The following is a 21,460-nucleotide window of genomic DNA, read 5'->3' as shown; positions in this document are numbered from 1 at the left end:
GCAACAGGATCCTCATTTTGGTGCCAAACAGGAAACCTCAGGATTCAAAAACATTCGGCAGAGTAATTTTAAAAAGCGAAACAACTTAAAATAATAATAATAACAACAGATCTAATGGTTTTTATTTCCCCTCGCGTGTCTAATCCACCATAGTTATGTGATATAACAAATGTGGCAAACCCTTTGCACTGCGGACAACGGGCCACACAGTTTATGGATTGCCATTTTAGTATAGTTCAGTGGTGGCGAACCTTTTACTCCCCGAGTGCCCAACAGGTACGCGCTCCGTGCGTTGCATGTGTTATCCGTGCTGACACGTGACTCCTCCCCGTGCACTGCGCGCGCAACCACACCATCTGTGCATCCACACAGCTTTCATACGTCTCCCCCATGCGCTGGGCGTGCAATTGCACCATCTGCGCATGTGCGTGGTTTTTGCAGTGCAATGCACATGTGCAAATGCCCTCTATGCATGCATGCCCCCCACACAAGTACTCTCGCAGGCATGCACAAACATGCATGCATGCACAGAGACCAGCCAAGTCCCCTGAATTGCGTGCATGCGCACCAGAGGACCAGACACCAGCTGGGGCACATGCGCAGCTGCAGGTGAGTTGGGCGACAACTCACATGCCCGGAAAGATGGCCCTGCGTGCCACCTCGGGCACACGTGCCATAGTTAGACCATGTATAATTGACAGCCTGGATTTTATCCTAGATTTTAGTGGTTATTTATTATTTTATACCGTGTTTCCCTGAAAATAAGACCCTGTCTTATATTTTTTTGAACCCTGAAATAAGCGCTTGGCCTTATTTTCGGGGAAGGTCTTATTATTTTGGGGCGCGTGGAGCAAGATGGGTCTTATCTGATTTCCAGCTCTGCGTTTAAATATTTTTAGGGAGGGCTTATTTTTTGGGGGGGAGGCTTATTTTAGCGCATGCATTCAAAAGCCCGATTGGGCTTGTTATCAGGGGATGTCTTATTTTCGGGGAAACATGGTGCTAGAATTTTTAATGGTATATTTACCGAGTGTTTTTTATTTGTTCTGGTCTCTGGTCTAGGACTGTAATAAACGGAATTGAATTATTCCCCCCCTCTCACCCACCATAAAAAGGAAAGGAAGGGGACAGCTAAGCCCCCCCCAAAGCAGGAAATTCCAGATCCAGGTGTGCCCTTGAGACGCTCCTTCTTTGCACAGTTCCAAAACTGACCTCAAGGTATTTGCGGGACGTAGAATAGACATTCTTCTAAAGTCTTTGCTTGGCAGATTATATCTCTGATACGGTATTGATCTGCTTTCTGGACTGAAGGGTAAAAGCCAGCATTTTAAATTGAGCCTTCAGCGTCAACCAGGTGCCGACAAAGCCCTGGAAACGATAATATGCAACCGATTTACTGGTTGTGTAGAATCACCAGTAACAACAACCCGAACGCCGGTTGTGGTTTTGTTCCACCCGCGGTTCCCAAGCCAGTAGAGGCAGTCCTCGCCTTACGACCACAACTGAGCCCAAAATTTCCGTTGCTAAACCACAACGTACGTTCGGTGAGTTCTGCCCCCTTTTACGACCTTCCATGCCACCGTTGTTGAGTGAATCGGTTCAGATGTTAAGTTAGAAACTGTTGTGGCCCGTCAGCGGCCTGTGAGCATTGTAGCTGATTCCGACAGCGAGGAGGCTGGTGTGGTGCTGCACCAGCAGCCTGTGCAGCTGGCGCTCGAGTCGGACAGTGAGGAGGCTGGAGAAGATGTGGTGCCAGAGGTGGGGATTCAGCCAGGGCCTCCAGAACCTCCAGAAGCTCCCATAAGTGAAGAGGAAGAAGAGGAGGAGCCTTTTCTCGATGCACGGGTGCGCAGAGCTGCCAAAAGGTAGGAGTGGCTCCTCAGGAGGAGGTCTCCTCAAGAGTAAGGCTTGGGGCTAATTGGCCACTCCCTTAGCCTATTTAAGGAAGGATGACGACTGAGGCAATTTGCAGGGAACAACTTCATTCACTTTCTTTCACATCCTGATCTTAGTTCTCTTTATCCGTTTCCTGCAAATTGCTTCTGGGCTTTCTGCCAACCCTAGTAAGATTACGATTATTTATTCTTTGGATTCTTGTAGGCTGTTAAGAAAGTTAACAGCCTTTGTTTGAAAAAGACTGATTTCATTTAGTAAACTAAGGTTTGTACAGACACATACAGCACACACACAAGGTTTGTGTGTGTGCTGCGTTCTTTGGGGTCCGTAGCTGGGGCAGAACAGAAACGTGGCTGTTAAGCAAACCTTGGCTCCCCCCCCCACTGTTGACTTTGCTCGTCAGAAGGGGACCCAAAGGGGGGGATCACATGATCCAGGGGACACTGCGACCATCATGTGTACATGCCAGTTTTCGAGCGTGTGAATTTTAATCACGTGATTATGTGATGGAGATGCTGCAATGGTTAGAAGGGTGGAAAAAAGGATATTACTTGCTTTTTCTGCAGGGACGTTGTAACTTCAACTGGTCACTAAATGAATGGTTGTCAGAAGAACTACCAGGAGCTTCCAGTTTCAAAGCTACCGCTGTCAGTTATGACTCAGAGGTCACATTTAAACAGTCACAGTGAACATTTCCTTCTGCAAAATGCACAGTTCCTAAAAAACACAAGACATAACCCAGCTATGATTATAGCCTGCGGTAGATCTTATACCTGCATTCCTTAACCTGATGCTGCCAGGTATGTAGGATTGCAACTACAGGTAGATCCTCATCTGACAGTGAGAACAATCAACCCAAGGAACAGAAGTTGCCTTCAGAAGTTGTAGGAGCTTCATCACTGGAGGCTTTCAAGAAGAGACTGGACTGCCATCTGTCAGAAATGGTGTAGGGCAGTGATGGCTAACCTTCTTGCCATAGCGTGCCAGGAGGGGGTGGGGTGGGGGAGGTTCCCACGTGCACGTGGCCACACCCATAATTCTATGCGCCCTGCCCCGCACATGTGCACACAACCCCCCCTCCTCCCCGCTCCTGGCATGTGATGGCCCATTTTTCTTTCTCACCTGGCTCCAGATCCTCTCTATGCATCTGGGGAGGGCGAAAACAGCCTTCCCCGTTCCCTCTGAGGCCCTCCGGAGGCCTGAAATGGCTCATTTCCCAACTCCTGGTGGGACAGGAAGTGACGTTTTTTGCTGTCCCCAGCCTCCAGAGCCTCTCTCTCTCTCTCTCTGAGCTGAGCTGGCGTGCCCACTGATATGGCTACACGTGCCACCTGTGGCACGCGTGCCATAGGTTCACCATCACGGGTGTAGGGCCTTCTACTTGGGTGGGGGGTTGGACTAGATGACCTACAAGGTCCCTTCCAACTCCATTAATCTGTTAAATCTGTTAAACCATGGTTTAACATAATGGGTGAACCAGACATAGAGGACAGCTAAGGATCCAGTGGTGGGATTCAAGTAATTTAACAACCGGTTCTCTGTCCTAATGATTTCTTCCAAAAACCAGTTTGCCAAACTGCTCAGAAAGTTAACAACCGGTTCTCCCGAACTGGCTGAATCCCACCACTCCAAGGATCCCATTATTTCTTCGGGGCCGTGGGTTGGGAATGAATGTGGACTGAAGGATGGCTGCCACAGGACTCTCTCCAGCTGTGGGGCCACAGCTGGTCAGCAACCAGCAACCACGATCCAGCAGCCCAGGAGTTGCAACTGAGCGCCGATCAAAGATTCCCAGCAAGCTAATCTAATTGGTCCCCCGGCCATTAAATCACAGGTAACAAAGCTCCCCCCGCTCGCTTGGAAGGAATTGCTGCGCATTGTTTCCAAGATGGTTTTCTTCCAGCTAAGATAACATTCCATTAGAATTACGCAAGGAGCATACCAAGATGCTCGCGCTGCTATATTGCTGGTTGCTTCCCATACGGGGAATTGACCCGGAGCTCAGCCAAATTTGCATTTTTAGGTCATGTGCTCAACTTTGGGTGAGCATCAGTTGGGTGGGGGTGCGCAGCAGCGCAGAGCAGAATGACGCCCGTCCTAGACTGTTTCCGTTTTCATTTGTTGTTAAACATTTATTGTATTGCTTTTTATAAATGACTCAGGGTGGTGAATATATCTAATCCTCCCTCTGTTTTCCCCACAATGACACGCCAAGGCAGGTTGGGTTAAGAGAGAGGGACGGGCCCAAAGTCCCCCGCAGCCAGCTTTCATGCTTAAAGCAGGACTAGAACTCACCTTCTCCTGGTGATTGGCCCAAAGTCACCCCGTTGGCTTTCACGGCTAAGGCGGGATTAGAACTCACTTTCTCCTGATGATTGGTCCAAAAGTCACCCAGTTGATTTTCATGTCTAAGGCAGAACTAGAACTCACTGTCTCCTGGCGATTGGCCCAAAGTCACCCAGTTGGCTTTCATGCCTAAGGCAGGACTAGATTTCACTGTCTCCTGGTAATAAGCCTAAAGTCACCCAGTTGGTTTTCATGTCTAAGGCAGAACTAGAATTCACTGTCTCCAGATGATAGGCCCAAAGTCACCCAGTTAGGTTTCATGTCTAAGGCGGGACTAGAACTCACTTTCTCCTAATGATTGCCCCAAAAGTCACCCAGTTGGCTTTCATGTCTAAGGCAGAACTAGAATTCATTGTCTCCTGGCGATTGGCCCAAAGTCACCCAGTTGGCTTTCATGCCTAAGGCAGGACTAGATTTCACTGTCTCCTGGCGATTGGCCCAAAAATCACCCAGTTGGTTTTCATGTCTAAGGCAGAACTAGAATTCACTGTCTCCTGATTTCTAGCCTGATGCTCTCTCTCTCATTCTCTCTCTCTCCCTCCCTCCCTCCCCCCCTCTCTCTTCCGCTGCCAGATGATGACGATACAATGATATCATGATGATGATGTGTCTTGATTCATGGCGATTCTTGCAATCCTATATACAGGGATGAGCAGAGACATCCAAGGCTGAAGGTGCAAATGTTTCTAACGTTGTTTTTGGTGTGAGAATTTGCTGGTTGCAATGCACCTAGGAGAAAAACCCTCCACGATGCGCCTTAATGTGAAAGATGCAACAGGAAGTCTGAATGTGTAAAAAGTTTTGGCAGGGTCTAAAACGAAGCTAAGCAATCCTGGCTGATGCAAAAGGTTAATCAGCGGTTGATCTGGGTTAATTCCTGAAACTTCCGAGAATATTTGAAAAACTGGGAAACTTGAAACGAGAACCCAGAAAACAGGGACGAGCAAAATACTTCTATATATCATCAAGAAAACCGCACGGAGATACTCCGTGAAGGCTCCCAAAGCCACATCTGACCCAAGGGAGAGTTTACTTTTAATGGGGAGAGATTAAAATAAGTGGAAATCGTTTGATTGGAGTCCCTTTTTTTTCCTCCCCCCTTTTTAGTCTATGGCTCTCCGCTCACGGAGTGCTTAAACGGTGATAGCAGGGCTCAAAGATAGCTTATAATGAAAAAAATCTCAGCGGCAAAAGAGAGAAGGTGACAATGTTATCCTTTAAAACCACAGCATGAGCTTCAGCGGGGCGGACTTCCCAGGGAATGGATGACTTTGGGAGAAAGGAACACAAAGGATTTTAACATCGTCATGGCACTAGTCCCTGGTAAAGAATCTCAGCAACTTGAGCTGCCTGTTTTTTAAACTGGTGAGGTTATTGATTTATTATGATATAATTATTTGCAGCACTGATGATGTTAGCTAGTTTGGTAATGAAACGTCTACAGGAAAACAAGCAAGCTCAGAGAGCACCAAGGACCCCATAGTTCTCCTCCTCCTCCTCTCTGCAAACCTCCTTCCCTTCCAGCACTGATGATGTTAGCTAGTTTGGTAATGAAACGTCTACAGGAAAACAAGCAAGCTCAGAGAGCACCAAGGACCCCACAGTCTTCCTCCTCCTCCTCCTCCTCCTCCTCCTCCTCCTCCTCCTCCTTCTCTTCCATTCAACAAACCCCACTCCCTTCCAGCACTGATGATGTTAGCTAGTTTGGTAATGAAACGTCTGCAAGAAAACAAGCAAGCTCAGAGAGCACCAAGGACCCCTTATATATTTATTTATTTATTTATTTAGATGGCTGCCTATTAATCTATTTATTTGTATCCTTCCTTTATTGTGTGGGTTGCTTTTTTTTTTTTTTTTTTGGTTTGTTTTTACAAATAACTCAAAATGGCAAACCTATCCAAACACAGCTTCCTCTTCCTATTTTCCCCTGCAACAACCACCCTGTGAGGTGGGCTCGGGCTGAGAGACACGGAACAGGCCCAAAGTCACCCAGCTGGCATCTGGGGCTAAAGCGAGACTTGGACTCGGGTGTAGAATACGAGTTCAAATCCCGCCTTAGAACTTAGAAAAATAGAATCATTGAACTCGTACAATGATGCTAAACGGGTCATAACGAGCTGTAAAATAGCATTAAAAACAAAGATACCCCTATCTCCCCCACCCCCCCAAGCACCAGACCAACGTCCTCCCAGCTCAACCCTCATCCTAGACTGGTGTTGGCAAACCTTTTCGGCACCAAGTGCCGGAATGGGAGCGTGCATGAAACTGGAAGAGCAGCTGCTCGGCTTGTCAGGAAGACGAGCTTCCGGTTTTTAGCACACACATGTGCACTAGCCAGCTGGTCTTCGCATGTGCTGGAAACTGGACAAGCAGCCGCCCATCGTGTGCACTGGCCAGATAGTCTTCGCGCATATATATGTGCCAGAAACTGGAAGAACAGCTGCCCGGCATGTGAAAACCAGCTGGCTGGCGCTCTGGAATCCAGAAGATTTATTTATTTATTTATTTTTAAATTTATATACCGCCCTTCTCCCTGAGGACTCAGGGCGGTGTACAGCCAGAATTAAAAAACATGAAATACAAATATTAATAAACAATTAAAATATATATAAATTTGGCCCAAAATTAAAAATACAAACCAATTAAAACATTTAAAATTTCTTCTTAAACCAGCCCGGTCTGCTGGAAAAAGTGAGTTTTAAGGGCACGGCGGAAGGCACTAAGGTCTTGGATTCTCCTTATCTCTGGGGGCAACTGATTCCAGAGGGTAGGTGCCCCCACAGAGAAGAGCAACGGGCGACAGTTTGCATGCCTGGAGAGATGGCTCTGCGTGCCAATTTCGGCATGCGTACCATAGATTTGCCATCACGATCCTAGACCAATGTTCGGGGAGGAGAACCAGGTCTTCTCAGCCCTCCGGAAGACTAAATAGGGAGGGGCAGGGGCTGAGGTGGGAGGTGTCCCAGTGGCTTCAATAGCCACTGAGAAGGCTCACCGGGGAGGTCCCATCAAATGGCAACATTTAAAAGAGGAGACTTGGAGTTCAACCACTCTCTAAGCTGGAGGGATGGGAGATACCTCCAGGAAGAAGTGGTCCCGCAGGTAAACCTGGCTCTAAGCTACGTAGAGAGTTTTCACTGGGGTCATCAGCGCCTGGAAAGTAGCACAAGTACTTAGACTTATATACCGCTTCACAGTGCTCGACAGCCCTCTCTAAGCGGTTTACAGAGTCAGTCTTTTGCCCCCCAACAATCTGGGTCCTCATTTTACCCACCTCGGAAGGACGGAAGGCTGAATCAACTTGAGCTGGTCAGGATCGAACTCCTGGCAGTGGGCAGAGATGACCTGCAATACTGCTTTCTAACCACTGGGAAGGAAGGAAGGAAGGAAGGAAGGAAGGAAGGAAGGAAGGAAGGAAGGAAGGAAGGAAGGAAGGAAGGAAGGAAGGAAGGACTAGCACTTAAGACTTATATACCGCTTCACAGTGCTTTCCAGCCCTAAGCAGTTTACAGAGTCAGCATCTTGCGCCCCCCAACAATCTGGGTCCTCATATTACAAACCTTGGAATGATGGAAAGCCAAGTCAACATGAGCTGGTCAGTATTGAACTTCTGGCAGTGGGCAGAATTAGCCTGCAATACTGTTTTCTAACCACTGGGAAGGAAGAGAGCAAGGGAGGAGGGGAGGAAGGAAGGAAGGAAGGAAGGAAGGAAGGAAGGAAGGAAGGAAGGAAGGAAGGAAGGAAGGATTAGCACTTAGACTTGTATACCGCTTCACAGTGCTTTCCAGCCCTCTCTAAGCGGTTTACAGAGTCAGCATCTTGCGCCCCCCAACAATCTGGGTCCTCATTTTACCGACTTTGGAAGTAACCAGAAGTAACACAAGTGAATTGTAGGGAACCCCAAGCTGCCCTGTTCAAGGAAGCAGCAGGTAACTTGAATCCATGGCTGGATCTGCGCATCCCGCCAAACCATGATTTGTCATCACGCATTGAACAAGCCTGGGTTTGCCGATAACCACTGAACCATTAAGTCGGTGGCTTTACAAAAACCCCACTTTGGAATTGCCCCAAGCCATGGTTCGCTGGTCAAATCCTAGCGACTTGAGTTGTAACACCCAGCGTTCAACCCTAACCTGCAATTGACGGGTCGGAAATTGGGGTGAGCCCACAGGCTAAACCTGTGGGACTGTATGCCTGCTACTATCACAGTGGCGGCACATCACGGCGTCTATGGTGTTTTGGGCCCTTGAACCCTTTGACGCTCCTTTGGCCTTTGAGAGTTGATGTTCTCCAACTCCAACGATATTGTTCGCATTATCTTTTGTTGTACGCCGCCCAGAGTCCCCAGGGAGTTGGGCGGCATAGAAATGCGACAAATAAATAAATAAATAAACTCAGCGTGACTCCAAAGTTTGCAACCATCCGAAGGCCCCAGATCCAGGTAGGCCATGGCCCATGTGCCACAGCGTTCCATGGACAAGCTTCCTCTTTCTTCTAAGAGGCTGACAGGCGGGCATCCACCAGGGAAGGAGCAATGCCTAGGATAGCAATCACAACCGGACTCTTGGGTTTTCTTGCCCACCTCCTTGGGCAAGGATTATGGGAACTGGAGTCCCAGAGAGTTGTTCAATCAGTCAGGATGGGATCCTCTTCGGAGTTGAAGGCACTGCAGGAGATCAGCTTCCCCTTCCCCTCTCGATGCTCCCCACCCCACCCCACCCCCGCACCCCCGGGCTGCGTCCAGGAAAAGGTCCGGCTTTCCAATGGAGGCGGCGGCGGCGACGGTCGGATCCAAAGGGAAGCGAGAGGCCAGGCTGGTGCAGCCGGTCCGGGGAGTTTGCCCAGGTCCTCCCGGGATAAGTGTGAGTAAGCGAGGGAGTTGGCGCTCACCCAAGTGATCTCGTCAAACAGGAGGAGGAGGAGGAGGAGGAGGAAGAGGAGGTGCGGGGGTCGCAGGCTGGCTCACACTCCCCCGGCTGCGCGGACTTTGCGCCGAGATCCTCCGATCAGGATCGCGGCACAGGCAGGTCAGGAGTTTGCGCGGGGTAGGAGGAGGAGGAAGAAGAGGAGGAGGAGGAAGAAGAGGAGGAGGAGGAGGAAGAGGAGGAGGAGGAGGAAAAAGTGGGGAGTGGGTCGCGGCTCTCTTCCGGCTGCGTGGAGATCCCCTCGCTTAAGATCGCGGGTTGGGAGTTGCAAGGAGGAGAAGGAAGAGGAAGAAGAAGAAGAAAAGACGAGTGAGTCGCGGCTCTCTCCCGGCTGCGCGGAGATCCCCTAAGACCCCCCCCCCTCGCTCAGGATCGCGGGTCGGCACAGCCGGCGAGTTGCGAGGAGGAGAAGAAGAAGGAGGAGGAGTAAGAAGAAGAAAAAGATGAGGAGTGGGTCGCGGCTCTCTCCCGGCTGCGCGGAGATTCCCTAAGACCCCCCTCGCTCAGGATCGCGGGTCGGGAGTTGCGAGGAGGAGAAGAAGAAGGAGGAGGAGTAAGAAGAAGAAAAAGATGAGGAGTGGGTCGCGGCTCTCTCCCGGCTGCGCGGAGATCCCCTAAGACGCCCCCCTCGCTCAGGATCGCGGGTCGGCGCAGTTGCGCGGAGGAGGAGGCAGAAGAAGAAGAAGAGAACGCGGGACCAGGTGCATCAGCCAGCCTCCCCCAGCAACCGGTCGGTCTTCCCCGGCCCGGGCAGCCCGGTCTGCGGAGCGCAGCTTCTCCTTTAAGGCGGTGGGGCGGGCGGGGGCGGGGGCGCGGGCAGGGCCGGGGGGGAGGGGAGGGGGGGCTCGTCGGCGGGCCCCTCCCCGCCCTCTGACGTCGCCCTATGGGCTGCCACTCCGCCTCCCCAGCCAGGAAACGGGGGCCGGCGGGGAGCGCAGCGCGCCGAGCCAGACAGCGGCTCATTAGCCAGCGGCGTCGCCGCGATGAACTTGTCGGGAACCTGAGGGCCGGAGCCGCAGCCAGGGACAAGAGCCGCAGCCGCCCCCGAAGGAAGGCAGGCAGGCAGGCGGGCGGGCTCCGCGCCACGGCGCTCCCCGAGTGGATGTAAAGCGCTGGGCCAGCGCCGCTCCAAGATGCTTCTAGTTTCCCCGCGTGTAGAAGCACCACGCATGGAGCCCCACATCACGGTGAGCCGGGGCGACGGAGTGGGGGGGGGAGGGGAGGGGAGGGGAGGGGAGGGGAGAGGTGGGGGGCACAGCGGCGGCCGCTTGGCCTTCTTTCGTCCCGGAGTTTCATTGTATCTTGGCGAGGCAGCCGCCACTCGGGGGAGGAAGAGAACCGGGGAGGAGGGAGGGAGGGAGGGAGGGAGGGAGGGGGAGAGGGCTCGGCCAGCGATCCCCACGGCTTTCCTTCCTTCTTTCCCTCCCTTGCCCTTTTCCTCCCTTCCCTCCTTCCCTTGCCCTCTTCCTCCCTCCCTCCCTTCCCCTCTCTTCCTTCCCTCCTTTCCTCCTTTGCCTTTTTCCTTCCTTCCTTCCCTCCTCCCTTCCCTCCTTCCCTTGCCCTCTTCCTCCCTCCCTCCCTTCCCCTCTCTTCCTTCCCTCCTTTGCCCTTTTCCTTCCTTTCTTCCTTCTCTTCCTTCCTTCCCTCCTTCCCTCCCTTCCTCTTTTGCCCCTTTCCTTCCTTCCTTCCCTCCTTCCTCCTTCCCTTGCCCCCTCCCTCCCTCCCTCCTTTCCCTTCTCTTCCTTCTCTCCCTCCCTCCCTTGCCCTTTTCTTTCCTCCCTCCCTCCTTTTCCTTCCCTTCCTCCTTCCCTTCCTCCCTTTTCTTTCCTTCTTCCTTCCCTCCCTCCCTCCCTCCTTTTCCTTCCCTCCTTTTTTCCCTTCCTCCCTTCTCTTCTTGCCCGGCAGTGGTGATGGGGGGTGGGCGGGGGGGTGGGGGGTTTGTATCTGTGGCAGCCCGGTTCTGGCTGGGCTTCTGCTCCGTTCCGGGCCGCGGCGGGGGCCGGGAGATGGAGGGAAGGCACCGGGTGGCTTCTCGGAAGGCCGGCTCGTTCCGGAGCGGCGGTGGGGAAGGGCAGGCCGGGCGGGCGGGCGGGCGAAGGCAGACAAAGTGCCGCTGTCTTCGCGGGGCGGCGGGGCCGGTTGGGGAGCAGCAGAAGCAGCTGCCGGCGGCGGAGGCGACCAAGCGGGGGAGACGCGCTCCTGACTCGCTCCTTGTTTCACTCACACACACACACACACACACACACACACACACACACACACATCCCATATACACACACACACACTCCCCCCCCCACACACACACACACACACCCCACACACACACACACACATCCCATATACACACACACACAGAGAGAGCCCACGCAGGAAGCGTGGGTCCTTCCCCCGCCCCCATTCCCCACGCTGGGCACCCGAGGCAGAGTTGGGGGGGGGGGCTCGACTTCCCTCCCCTCCATCACCTCTGGAGCCCTCCCCCTCCCTCCTCCTCCTCCTCCTCCTCCTCCTCCTCCCCCCCTTTCTCCATCCTGGCTGGTCCCTCCAGCAGCCTGTCACGAAGCTGCGTGGGGTGGTGGGGTGGTGGTGGGGGGGTTATTGTGGGTCGGGGGTGGTGGTGGTGGGGGGGCTTGAGACCCGCCAAGGCGACTCTCATTGTGCGCGAGGATTTGAAAAAAAAAACAAAAAAATTACAAAAAAAAAAACAAAAAAAACACCCGGAGACGCGCGTGATGGGGCTTCTTCGCCTTCCCCTTTTTTGGACCGGCTGTATTAGTAGATCCGTCCGTTTTTCTGCGAAGGGGGAAAAAAAAAAAAAAAAAACTCGCTTGGCTTTTATTCCGGGTGAAATCGCTGACGGCGCAGGTGGAGGTTTTAATGGGGGGGGGGAGTTTAATAGAAAGGGGGGAAAGGGGAGGGGCGGTAGGGCGAAGTGTTTTTTTTTTTTTTGCAAGGAGGCGTGCTTTCAGCCAAAGGAACCCTAATCCAGAAATAATAATAATAATAATAATAATAATAATAATAATAATAATAATAATAATAATAATAATAATAATAATAATAATAATAATAATAATAATAATACATCCTCCGACGATACCTTAACAGTTCCTAGGTCCTTGGTTAGGACTTGAGCTGCTGAGCTATTAACCAGCCTCAAAGGCTGTGAATCTCACTAAAGATTAAATAAAATAAAATAATAATAATAATAATAATAATAATAATAATAATAATAATAATAATAATAATAATAATAATAATAATACATCCTCCGACGATACCTTAACAGTTCCTAGGTCCTTGGTTAGGACTCGAGCTGCTGAGCTATTAACCAGCCTCAAAGGCTGTGAATATCACTAAAGATTAAATAAAATAATAATAATAATAATAATAATAATAATAATAATAATAATAATAATAATAATAATAATAATAATAATAATAATAATAATAATAAGTGATTTGACTAGTGATTTGGGATACGAAATCCAGCATGGTTATCTCGTTTGCTGTGTATATTGTCATTTTGTGTATAATAATAATAATAATAATAATAATAATAATAATAATAATAATAATAATAATAATAATGATGATGATGATGATGATGATGATGATGATGATGATGATGATAGGTACTTGGTTGATACCTAGGAGGCTGGCCGCAACACATATCAACCATTAGCACCAATCAGTGATATTTGTGATGCGTTTTTGAATGTTCAGTTGACTGAGTTTCATGTTTAATGAATAAAAGAATATAATAATAATAATAATAATAATAATAATAATAATAATAATAATAATAATAATAATAATAATAATAATAAGCACCAGTCAATGGTATTTGTGATGTATTTTTGAATGTTCAGTTGACTGAGTTTCATGGTTAATGAATAAAGTAAATGATGATGATGATGATGATGGATCCTTAAAACTTCCTTCTGGGGATGAGGATGCGCCCCCCCCCCTTCTCCCCAGGGTTACTTCTGAAATCTTGATAGTTTCTCTTATCTTTAAAAGGATTCCTGGGTGCTACCATCCTGTCAAATTGCCATAGAGATCCATATTTGTGTGTCTGTGTGACACACAAATATGTTTCTTCTGTCCTGGGAAGGAAAAATAAATCAAACTTCCTTAACGGTTGGAAAAGCTTCTCCAAAGTTCCTTAGTTCCGGCTTTTTTTGCTTTGCCTTGTGGTGAATTTTTCCTCCTCCTCCTCCTCCTCCTCCTCCTCCTCCTCCTCCTCCTCCTCCTCCGTCTCTTTCCACCCGTGCTGACTCATGTCTTTAACCTAAAAAAAAAAAAAAGTATTTTGATTTCTCACCCAGTGATTAAGAGGTAAGGTTGAAGGAGCCACTTCGCAGAATAAACAAGGGCTGTGTTGTTGACTGGAGACTTCAGCTGTCTCTCTCTCTTTCCCTCCTTCTCTCTCTCTTTCTTTCTCTTTCTTTCTCTCTTCCTCTTCTCTCTCTCTCTTTTCTCTCTTTCCCTCTCTCTCCTCCCTCCTTCTGTCTCTTTCTCTTTCTCTCTCTCTCTTCTCTCTCTCCTCTCCCTCTCTCTTTTCTCTCTCTCTCTCTTTCTCTCTCCTCCCTCCCTCCCTCCCTCTTTCCCTCCCTCTCCCTCTCTTTCTTTCTCTTTCTCTCTTTCTCTTTTATCTCTCCTCTCTCTTTTTTCTCTTTCTCTTTCCCTCCCTCTCCTCCCTCCCTCCTTCTGTCTCTTTCTCTCTCCCTCTTTCTTTCTCTTCTCTCTCTCTCTTTTCTCTCTTTCCCTCTCTCCTCCCTCCCTCCTTCTCTCTCTCTCTCTCTCTCTTTCTCCTTCTGTCTCTCTTTCTCTTCTCTCTCTCTCTCTTTTCTCTCTCTCTCTCTCCTCCCTCCCTCCTTCTGTCTCTCTCTTTCTCCTTCTCTCCTCCTCCTCTCTCTTTCTTTCTTTCTCTTTCTCTTCTCTCCCTCTCTCTTTTCTCTCTCTCTCTTTCTTTCTCTCTCTCCTCCCTCCCTCCCTATGTCTCTTTCTCTCTCTTTTTCTCCTTCTCTCCTCCTCTCTCTCTCTCCCTCTCTCTGTAAGAGGAGGCAGCAGGCCGCTGGCCTCCACTTCGCTGCTTCTCCTCCTGATTAATTGCAGGGGGGGGTCTCTCTTCTCCTCCTCCTCCCCCCCTCCAATGCATTTGCCACCTTGTCTGCAGACGAGCCCTCCCCAATTGAGACATTTGGGGAGGGGAGGAGACGGTGCCCTCTTCTTTGGGTGCCTTCCCCCCACCCCCCACCCCCCCAGACTGATGTCACACAGTCCTGGGTTTTGTTATCCTTGTGCTAAGGGATGTGTGTTTAGGGATGGCTGTGTAACCAGGGTGATCAGGAGGAGAGTAATCCTGGAAGGGGACACACACACACACACACACACACACACACACACACACACACACGGGAAGAGAAAGAGGATGACAGTTCTCTCTCCCCCCCCCCTCCCTCTTTCCCTCTTTTTCTTTTCAAAGTGCCCCTCCTGCCTGGAATAATACATTTTAAAAGCCGCTTTCTCTCGGATTCTCCTTCCTGCAGGCTGGATTTAGGAGGAGGGGAGGAGGGGGGAATGAGGAGGGGTCGGGGAGAGGAATGGCACTGTGCGTCTTCATGCTGGCATTGGTGCCGGGAGATTAATGGGTTGTGGGGACGGGGGGGGGGGGCTGTCTCCGTTTGCCAGCCTCCTTCCTTCCTTCCCTCCGCTGTGGGTTTTCCCTCTTGGCAACTTGCAGAGGTGAGGAGTGGGTGTTGGGGGGCTCGGACTCCTTCCTAATTCTCTCTCTCTTTTTTTTATTTTTAACAATGGCCAAAAATGGGGAGCAAAGATTTTTTTTTTTTTTTGAGTGTCAATAAAAGGCAGGTTCGTTCTCCACTTGCGACCGTTTTGTTTAGCGGCCGCTCGAAGTTACGACGGCGACCCTGGGAGCGGTATTTTTACACACCGTTGCAACATCCGCTGTGAGTCACCTGATCAAAAAAATCTGGCCCGGTTGCTCACATTTATGACGGTGGCACATGTCAGGTGATTCCCCTTCGGAGACCTTCTGGCAAACTCAAGTTGAGGGGAAACCCAGATCTGCTTCCCAACCAGGTTACTGACTTAACCGCTGCTGGGATTCACTTAGCAGCCGTGGCAAGAGAGGTCATAAAAGTGGGGGGGGGAACCGTTGCCTTGCTTAGCAATGGGAGGGTTGGACTCAATGGTCATAAGGTGAGGACTTACCTTTAAATAACCTTCTCCCCCCCTGCTTACTCACCAGAGTTACAGCCTCAGACGCAGCGGCCCACCCCGGTATATTGAGTGGGTGGGCTCTTCTGTCTGTCGGGGTCTGTAAAGTTAGGGATTAGGAAAAGGCCTCTCTGTCTGGTAGAGTTGTTCCAGGAAGTTCTCAACTTACAACCACAATGGGAACACCCCCCAGATTTCTGTTGTTAAGCGGGACATTTGTTAAATGTGTTTTGTCCCATTTTATGACCTTTCTCTCCATGGTTGTTAAGTGAATCGCCGCAGTTGTTAAAGTGAGTCGCACGGTTCTTAAGTGAGCCTGGCTCCCCCGTGAGCTTTTCTTATCCGAAAGTTTGCAAAAGGGGATCACATGACCTTGTGGCACCGCAACAGTCATAAGTATGAACCTGTTGTTGAGCGTCTGAATTTCGATCCCACAAAGGCCGTAAGTGTGGAAAACGGTCATAAGTCCCCTTGTACAGCGCCATTGTAACGTCGAATGGTGACTAACTGAACAGTTGTGGCTGGGTTTTCCCTGTCCAATAACCTGTTCAGAAACATAGAGGACAGGTGGGTCTCGGTAGCCAGCCAGGTACTTCTGGGTGTAAACAGAAATTGGCCAAACCAACATAGAAGTGACTCTTTCATCTGGCACAACTAATAAGGGAGGAATTGTCCAAGGGACGGGCTAGAGCCGTGGGATGCCAAAAGCTAACCAAGCGCGTCATAGGGAAAGACGGTGGGTGAACATCCTGGGCTAAACAAGCAGGGATCTATTCCAAAGAATTAGACGCTTCGTAAGAGATCAAGGGGACGTGGTGGCTCAGTGGCTAAGACGCTGAGCTTGTCGATCGAAAGGTCGGCAGTTCGGCGGTTCGAATCCCTAGCGCCGCGTAATGGGGTGAGCTCCCGTTCCTTGTCCCAGCTTCTGCCAACCTAGCAGTTCAAAAGCACATAAAAAATGTAAGTAGAAAAATAGGGACCACCTTTGGTGGGAAGGTAACAGCGTTTTGTGCGCCTTTGGCGTTGAGTCATGCCGGCCACATGACCACGGACAGCGCTGGCTCTTTGGCTTAGAAACGGAGATGAGCACCGCCCCCTAGAGTCGGGAACGACTAGCACGTATATGCAAGGGGAACCTTTACCTTTACCTTTAAGAGATGAAGGACCTTCTTTTGCTCTAGACTGGAGCAATGTATCTCAACCTTGTCCACTTGGGTGGACTTCAACTCCCAGAATTCCCCAGCCAACATGAATTCTGGGAGTTGAGGTCCATACCTCTTAAACTATCAAAGGTTGAAACACATTAGGGCAATCCATGAAGCTCAAGAGAGACTCCAGCCTGTTTTCTCTTTCTTGGTCCCAAAATATGGGTTTTTCTGTCGAGAAGATCATTAAAAATGAGAATCGATGGTGCCTCTTCTAATATTGGCTGTTTTTTAGACTGTCCTCCACCTACGAGTTAATTCCTGTGAGTGGAGATGAAGCTGATCTGAACAGCTCCCGCTCGGAAACTTGGCTTTTCCACCTAGTAAGGAAATATGTTGTTTTCCTATTATATAATTCTTTTCATTTTTCTATGTTTAGCTCTTTAATCTCTGATTAACTCCTAATGCATGTTAGTTTTGGAACTCCTTTAGATGTGGGAGAAACAAACCAGGGAAAAACAGTAGGCAGTTTTACTGAAGGGCCATCTTTGCAGATTGATTAACAGAGGGATACAATCGGGATCAAGTGAGGTACTAATACCAGTCTGTAAAGCCTTAGTAAGACTACACCTAGAGTACTGCATCCAATTTTGGTCACCACACTATAAAAAAGACGTTGAGACTCTAGAAAGAGTGCAGAGAAGAGCAACCAGGACGATGAAGGGACTGGAGGCTAAAACACAAAGAAAATATATATATTTTAACTAATTGTTTTAAGGGGAAAAAAAAAAGTTAAGCATTAATGGGTTTTTCAGGCATCTGAAACAAATATATAGAAATGTATCAAATTAAGGCTATTAGGATTAGAAAATACATTGTAATCAATCAAAAAGGAGACAGTGAAGAAAATGAAACAATATGAGAGACTTGTTAAAAAGAGGATACATTTATATGTTGTATGTTCTGTGTTTGTCATAATGTGTAGTAATGAAACAATAAAACTTTTTAAAAAAACATACGAAGAACGATTGCAAGAACTGTGCATGGATAGTCTAGTGAAGAGAAGGACCAGGGGAGACAGGATAGCAGCCTTCCAATATTTGAGGGGCTGCCCCAGAGAGGAGGGGGTTGAGCTATTTTCCAAAGCACCTGAAGGCCAGACAAGGAGCAATGGATGGAAACTGATCAAGGAGAGATTCAACCTAGAAATAAGGAGAAATTTTCTGACCGTGAGAGCAATCAACTGATGGAACACAAGTTGTCTTCGGAAGTTGTGGGAGCTTCATCACTGGAAGCTTTCCAGAAGAGACTGGACTGCCATCGGTCAGAAATGGAATAAGCCAGAGTCTCCTGCTTGGGCGGGGGGGTTGGACTAGATGACCTACAAGGTCCCTTCCAACTCTGTTAATCTGTATGGTCTGTATGGATATAGTTTCTCGGTCTTTACAGAAGTGACAAAAGAGGGAGATTGGAAAGAAATGTAGGGTGTAAACTCCACCTTTGATAAGCAGCACATCATAACGTTGCTGAATTTGGCCCCCAGAACGGAGTGAGAATGTATGGTTGGCTTTATGTGGAAGATTAAGCCATTATAAGATTGGTCAAATGTTGGCTTAATATGCTGGGTTAAACTTAAACGGTGGACCATGATTGGGGGTGTACCATGGCTGTATGGAATGGGTAGATCCATTTATCAAGAAGGGCAGTCTACAGATAGTCCTTGATTTAGGACCAGTTCAGCGAGTTTTGCTGTCTTTTATGACCTTTTTTGCCACAGTTGTTACTAAGACGGTTGTTAAGTGAATTGGGCTTTGCTTGTTGGAAGGTCGCAAAAGGAGGATCATGTGACCCCAGGGATACTGGGACCGTCGTAAACAGAAACCAGTTATCCAAATTTTGATCATGTGACTGTGGGGAGGCCGCAACAATCTAGAGTGTCATCGGCCCCCTTTTCCCCCCCCAGTGGCCGTTGTAATTTGAAATGGTCACTAAATGAATGGTTTTGTAAGTCGAGGATCAACCTGTAGTTTGTTTCCAAACGAGTGCGGGATTTCTAGTGACAACTTTTTAACTCTTTTTGAGAAGATCCTTTTGTTCCCCTGTGGGGAAAAAAAATTATTTATTATCAAATAATAAATGAAAATCTGTGCAGGTTTTAGGATGGGTTCACCTGAGAAGGACGTAATAAGCTTAAAAGTTGGAGAGGGAATTCTAAGAAAGCTTCAGTATCTCTTTTATCTCTCATAGTCACTCAACTTTGTAGGATTTATATCACTCTTTCCTGGACGGATGACTGTTATATGATGACTTCATTTGATCTTATTCAAGCATGTTGATCAGTAGTGGTTTTCACTTACCTTCACTACTGGTTCGGAACTGAGTGTCCGTGATGACATCCGGGTGGGTGGGCGGAGCCTCCCTCTGCCACTACTGGTTCGCACGAACCGGGGCGAACCGATAGAAACCCACCACTGATGTCGATCATCTCCTTGAGTGGCGTGTGGGATAGACAGACAATTCACCAAAGGCAAGGTTTCTTGCTGGCAGCGGTGGTCCCATACCACGTTCGAGAGAGCCCATCATCCACCATCTAAAACAGGGGCCCTCAAACTTGGCAGCTTTAAGACTTGTGGAGAATTCTGGGAGTTGAAGTCCACAAGTCTTAAAGCTGTCAAGTGTGAAGACCTCTAATCTAAAAGAACTCCCTAGGACAGGGGTGGGCAACTGTGGCCCTTTTACAACCTGTGGACTTCAACTCCCAGAATTCCTGAGGGAGTTGAAGTCCACGGGTTTTAAAAGGGCCACAGTTGCCCACCCCTGCCCTAGGAGGACCCCAATGCTCATTAAACTCTTGAAAACAGAAGCGCTAAAAAAGCTTTGTTTGAAGGATGTGCGGAAAGATCTCAGGCATCAAGGCAGCTCTGTTTGGATCACCTCTGGGATGAAAGGGCCAATCATTCTTGGGGGGTGTGGGTGTGCCCAGTTTGGAAAGGTGAGAGGAATCGTGATTGGCTACGTGTGAGTTTTGACTTCCTCCAGCGACAGGAAGCGCTTTTTGCTGGCAACCACGGTGTGCGAGTGAGCGATTGGAAAAAGTTGGGTGGTGGAACATTGCACCTCAATGGAGGCTGTCTGGTTCCTTAACGTAAGAACCCACTGGCTGCTCAGAAGACCATGATACTTTTCCTGTTGATCTCATGAGTAAGTTGCCCCAAAATTCTACAGCTCCAGAATCCCCCAAGGGTGGACTCAGAAGACAATTCCCAGTGCCTTATTTTTTTGGGTGGGTTGTCTACTTTGGCTGACTCTTATGCTGAAGCTTAGCTGGTTTAACCAAGGTCTGCTGACTAAGCCAGAGGGACAACTTACTCAAGACCAAGACAAAGTCAAAGCCATGACAGTTTTTCTGTGATGTCACCTTCAGAAGACAGCCCTTTGATGGATCCCCAAAGTTTGCTAAGCCGAAGGCCACCGTTCTTATCAAGAACTTGAGAGAGCCGGTTGGCTTAGGCCCTCGGTGCAAGCAAGTCTTCATAAATGTGACTATAAACAATCCATCCGCTGCAAAACAGGGTCTCTCCCTTCACCCCCTCCCCACTTTTATTAAGTTCCTCCTCCTCCTCCTCCTCTTTCTTCTTTGTGCTTCTCTTCTGGAGCAAGATTATTGGAAACTAAAGCTGCTGAACAGAGCAATGGAACATATGGTGCCTCCATAAGAGAAGCAACTAAAATGGTATTGAACCTGGTGGAGTGACCAGCTGTTGGTGGCCAGCTAATCAGCTCATCCCTTAAAGAAACAGCTCTCTCTCGCTCTCTCTCGCTCTCCCCCTCCCCATCTTCTCCCCTCCCCCCCCCTAGATGGTTTCTTGTGTTTGCATACTAAAAAGGTCTCGCCAGGAAGAGGAAAGCAGTGATCTCATCTCCTGCTTTGCATGCCTTTTCTTCTGCTTGGCACCCTCCTCTCCCCTCCCACCTCATCCCGCCCTCCCCCCAAAATATTTGGGTGCAGAATGGGACAGGGAGTAATACCTGGTAATGGGTCCTTTGGTGCTTAGAAGTCAAACTGGTAGGTTTTTTTCCCACATGGGCAAGGCAACGGGGGTTTCCATCAAGGAAAAGGGAGCTTCTTTTCTGACTACTTTATTGAATCAAATGCCTTTTATTTGGCCAAGTTTGATTAGACACACAAGGAATTTGTCTCTGGTACAGAAGCACTCCGTGGACACGCAAAGCAACAGAGAGAATATACTACAGCCATACTATATGGGTTAATATACAGGTAGCCCTTGACTTACAACAGATCGTTCGAAGTTACAATGGCACCAAAAAAAAAAGGCGACTTATGATGTGTTTACGGCCGTTGTGGCATCTCCCCGGTCATGTGATCAAAATTCAGAACGCTTGGCAACTGGCATGTACTTATGACGGTTGTTGTGTCCCTGGGGTCATGTGGGTCTCCTTTGGTGGCCTTCTGACCAGTGAAGTCAAGGGGGAAGCTGGAACCATGTTACTAACTTAACACCTGCCGGGATTCACTTAACGGTGGCAAGAAAGGTCGTAAAAGGGGACAAAGGTCACTTTACAAAGACCTCAGCAACAGACACATTGGGCGCAATTGTGATGCTAAGTCAAGGACTACCTGTATGAAATATAATATAATATAATATAATATAATATAATATAATATAATATAATATAATATAATATAATATAATAATATAATATAATATAATATAATATAATATAATATAATATAATATAATATAATATAATATAATATAATATAATATAATATAATATAATATAATATAATATAATATAATATAATATAATATATAATATAAAAGGTAAAGAGAAAGGTTCCCCTCGCACATATGTGCTAGTTGTTCCTGACTCTAGGGGGCA

The 21,460-nt window shown here is 48.5% G+C and overlaps 1 protein-coding gene across 4 annotated transcripts in view; it reads left to right on the top strand.

Moving 5' to 3' along the window:
- Nucleotides 1-9,590: 9,590 nt before the first annotated feature.
- MAMLD1 (mastermind like domain containing 1) overlaps nucleotides 9,591-21,460 on the top strand; it is a 103,849-nt gene continuing 91,979 nt past the window's right edge. For 2 of the 4 annotated variants that reach the window (XM_034438611.3, XM_034438610.3), the window contains exon 1: nucleotides 10,063-10,354. In XM_034438611.3, the coding sequence (XP_034294502.2) occupies nucleotides 10,301-10,354 (54 nt within the window). In that variant the 5' untranslated portion in view covers nucleotides 10,063-10,300. Of the gene's footprint in view, nucleotides 9,869-10,060; nucleotides 10,355-21,460 lie in introns of those variants that run through there. The other 2 variants (XM_060683970.2, XM_034438612.3) reach the window with 2 other exon arrangements.

The sequence above is a fragment of the Pantherophis guttatus genome, chromosome 12, assembly GCF_059756535.1.
Source record: "Pantherophis guttatus breed Tessera chromosome 12, ASM5975653v1, whole genome shotgun sequence".
In the NCBI taxonomy this organism is placed as follows: Eukaryota; Metazoa; Chordata; class Lepidosauria; order Squamata; family Colubridae; genus Pantherophis; species Pantherophis guttatus.
Note: the sequence above shows the minus strand (reverse complement) of the source record. Positions and strands in the feature narration are given on the sequence as shown.